Raw genomic sequence first — 3,082 nt, 5'->3', positions numbered from 1 at the left:
AGCATTTTCGAATGTTTGAATGAATCAAAGTGGGTCGTCACCGTAGATTTTCTCTTATGCTCCAACACACAGTTGCACGGGGTGCCCACTTCGTGAAAGACATCGGGGTACTGCTTTGCCCGGTCTTTAGTAGAAATGTTCGTCGGTAAATGAGATGGATCAGATTTTTTCATCTTGGTGTTTTCTCTCTCGTGTGAGTTCCACACGTTCACTCTACGGTGTTGTTTACCTTCTGTGATGCGCGAGCTGATGACGTCGCGTCATCATCATTACTTCACGTCAAGACGAGTTAACTTTTTTTCCCTCAACTTTGTGTGGAAAAATGCGGGCATTATGCGGCCTTTTGATAAATATGCGGCCTTTTAAAAATCTGCGCCATTTTGCTGATTATGCGGTAAATTGTGCGCTCGCAGAATCGCGTTTTTCTGGAGGGTCTACCTCCTGGCCCTGCACCATAACTGATCATACCCATATAACGTCAAACAAAGTTAGCACTACATTGGGTCAAAAAAAACCTTTTTATTTGCATTTAAACTCAAGTTTTTTTAATAGTTCACACACTGCAAAAATTGTTTTGTTATCAGGTTCACCCTCCATTATCTATTTTAGCTTTGAAGAAATCTCTATCAAACAACTATATTTATTTAAGTTTCTCTCCAAAAACTACGTTTTACATAATTGCATTTGAACATATCACGATAATATTATAACTCTCCTTCCCACATAATCCTGAATAGAGTTTACACATATACAGTCTATAGCTTTAAAGTGTCATAATGTAAAGTGAATGGTACCTTGTAATGTTGCCTTTTGGTATCAGCTGTTGCTCCCCACAGACCTCGGGGCGGGCTCAAAACTAACGGTCCCATCTATAGATAATGCGTTTGGGGAAACGGTGATTTCCATTACAGAGCTTTTTTAAGTGAGCAGCAGAAATGTAAAAAACCTATCCGACAAAAGATCATCTCAAACCGGCGCTGTTTTGGGATATTTAGGACATTCCAATAGAAATTGGGCGTTGCTCGGGTCGCATTCTGTTAAACATAGTTACACTATAATTTCATTGAGAGGCAATCTTATTCCCAGGAGAGACTTGATGTAACACAGGCGGCAGCCTACATGCAGATATTTGGTGGCCACAGTTAGTTAGTACAATCTTACAGCCATGGGGCATCAGGCGATGGTTAGTGCTTCAGGCTTTCAACTAGCAATACCCAATCATATTCCATTTACAGCAGCTGTCTCTAATTAACGATTATTTATCGAGTAGTTAAAACGCTATAAGTGCTCTGAGAGCAGATAACAGGTTTCATTACCAACCTAGTAAACCCAGTAGGAAATGCAAGAGATGTCTCTTGTGTGGGTAATTGATAATTACATCGATATGTATAATCTTGGGTGATGTCTGGAATTAAGAGTGAACATAACAGCTAACAAATTAGCCTCTTTAATGACATTTTTAAATATTCAACAAATACTTAGAGAGGACCATATCATATTTAGCAAAGACACTGTACATTAGTACAATATAATAACTTGTAAATACAACTTGTTTCTGTGCAGGCATGCCACCTCCTGGTTTCCCTAATGTCCCTCCTCCTGGATCGATGCCTCCATCAATCCCCCATTCGATGAACATGCCTCCGAATGCAGGTGGCCAACAGGGCGGGGGGCTTCCACCCGGACCCCCACCCTTCCCTGGCGGCATGCATCCAGGTACTAGTTTGTCAAAGATTAAGTATACACATTGGCTGCAATTATGTATATAGGGGAATGTATACTGACAGTTACCACAGGTGCTAAAAACAAGTGAGATTTATACAGGTGTTTTCAAGGTTGTGTAGAGCTGAGTTATATATTAATAATATATATATATTAACATCATTATATCATATCAATATCGTGAGATTTCGATTTTTTGTTTTTAAAGGCTGCAATAAAGTAAAGTGATATTTTTTTACTTTACCCTCTTGTTTATGTTATCCAAATTACTGAATAATATTTGTTTAAATTCTCACAGTGTAATGAGTTTCTGATAAAAGCATCAATGGCCAGCCCTACAACATCGTCCCCCTATAACAAAATCAAGGTCTTTGGTTAAATATTGTAGTAATAGATTTTTTTATATTACCCAGCCCTAGTTAGAATGCTTTAAATTGACTTTGAAAGGATTGTAAAAAGCCTGGTTTAAACATTGAATAGATCTGTGTCCTTAAAACAGTTTGTTCATGTTAACGAGTGTTTTTAAAGACAAAGGAAGCATTGAGCATTAACACTTAACTGTTTCTGCAACGCAGGTATGCCTCAGATGTCCATGCCTCCTGGTCCTCCTGGCATGGTGCCTCCCCCCCCGGCCCCCCCAGGATCAAACCAGTCCCGGGCCCCGCTACCACCCGGCATGCCTCCTCCGCCCATGGGCATGCCACCCAGAACGCCATATGGACATCCCATGGGTAAGCACTGGAGCTACTCCTCAAATATTTGTTATCAAATTAACGTGTTTTCAGCTTAAAAAAAATAACATCTCTGTCACGTAAAAAACTCCAATAAAGAGCAACTGAAATGGAGATAACCTCACTTCTACTGGTTGGTTAAGCGGAAACATTGATTATTGATTTGTAGTATTGACAGATAACCACGTTGCCAAGACTACCATGACAATTAAGCTGTTATAGGCAGGTGTGCTATTGATCAACCACATTTCTGTCTTGGTCGTCTTAGCACAATCAATTTAATTTAAAGGACACCTTCACCATAGTCCACGTCTTGAACTGAAAAGAACAGTGGGCTATAATGAGAAAAACGTTGTAAAGTGTTACGCCTTCTATAAAAAGAGGCTCATAGATTGGACAAGAGATGAAATTCATTACACCTTTTGTCATGCCTGAAAATGTATATCATATAGATCAGATTTTGTTAGATCGCTCTCACACACTGTGGCGTGCGGTTGACTAGTTGGATTGCCTTTCTGGCACAGTGTATGGCCCTTTCACACATGAGTTTCACGCTGATCTGTAGGTGTGTTGATGGAAAGAAATACCTGATAATCATTCATATTGGTTAGAGGTTTGCTGTACAAATG

At 39.7% G+C, this 3,082-nt stretch overlaps 1 protein-coding gene across 1 annotated transcript; it reads left to right on the top strand.

Annotated features, from left to right (window-relative positions):
* Positions 1 to 1,562: 1,562 nt before the first annotated feature.
* Positions 1,563 to 2,527, top strand: LOC104959988 (proline-rich protein 2-like). The gene is made up of 2 exons (XM_010787916.1): positions 1,563 to 1,716; positions 2,298 to 2,527. Exons 1-2 carry the CDS (start codon positions 1,566 to 1,568, stop codon positions 2,510 to 2,512), a joined length of 366 nt encoding a protein of 121 aa, XP_010786218.1. The 5' UTR covers positions 1,563 to 1,565; the 3' UTR covers positions 2,513 to 2,527.
* Positions 2,528 to 3,082: the final 555 nt, after the last annotated feature.

This window comes from Notothenia coriiceps, unplaced genomic scaffold, assembly GCF_000735185.1.
Source record: "Notothenia coriiceps isolate Sejong01 unplaced genomic scaffold, NC01 NC01_scaffold00001290, whole genome shotgun sequence".
In the NCBI taxonomy this organism is placed as follows: domain Eukaryota; kingdom Metazoa; phylum Chordata; class Actinopteri; order Perciformes; family Nototheniidae; genus Notothenia; species Notothenia coriiceps.
This window is presented reverse-complemented; position numbering and strand designations above follow the sequence as displayed.

Coding starts and splice junctions, on each gene's coding strand:
- LOC104959988 (XM_010787916.1), top strand. CDS start 1,566: ATGCCACCTCCTGGTTTCCCTAATGTCCCTCCTCCTGGATCGATGCCT. Junction 1,717..2,297: donor CCCTGGCGGCATGCATCCAG/GTACTAGTTTGT, acceptor TCTGCAACGCAG/GTATGCCTCAGATGTCCATG.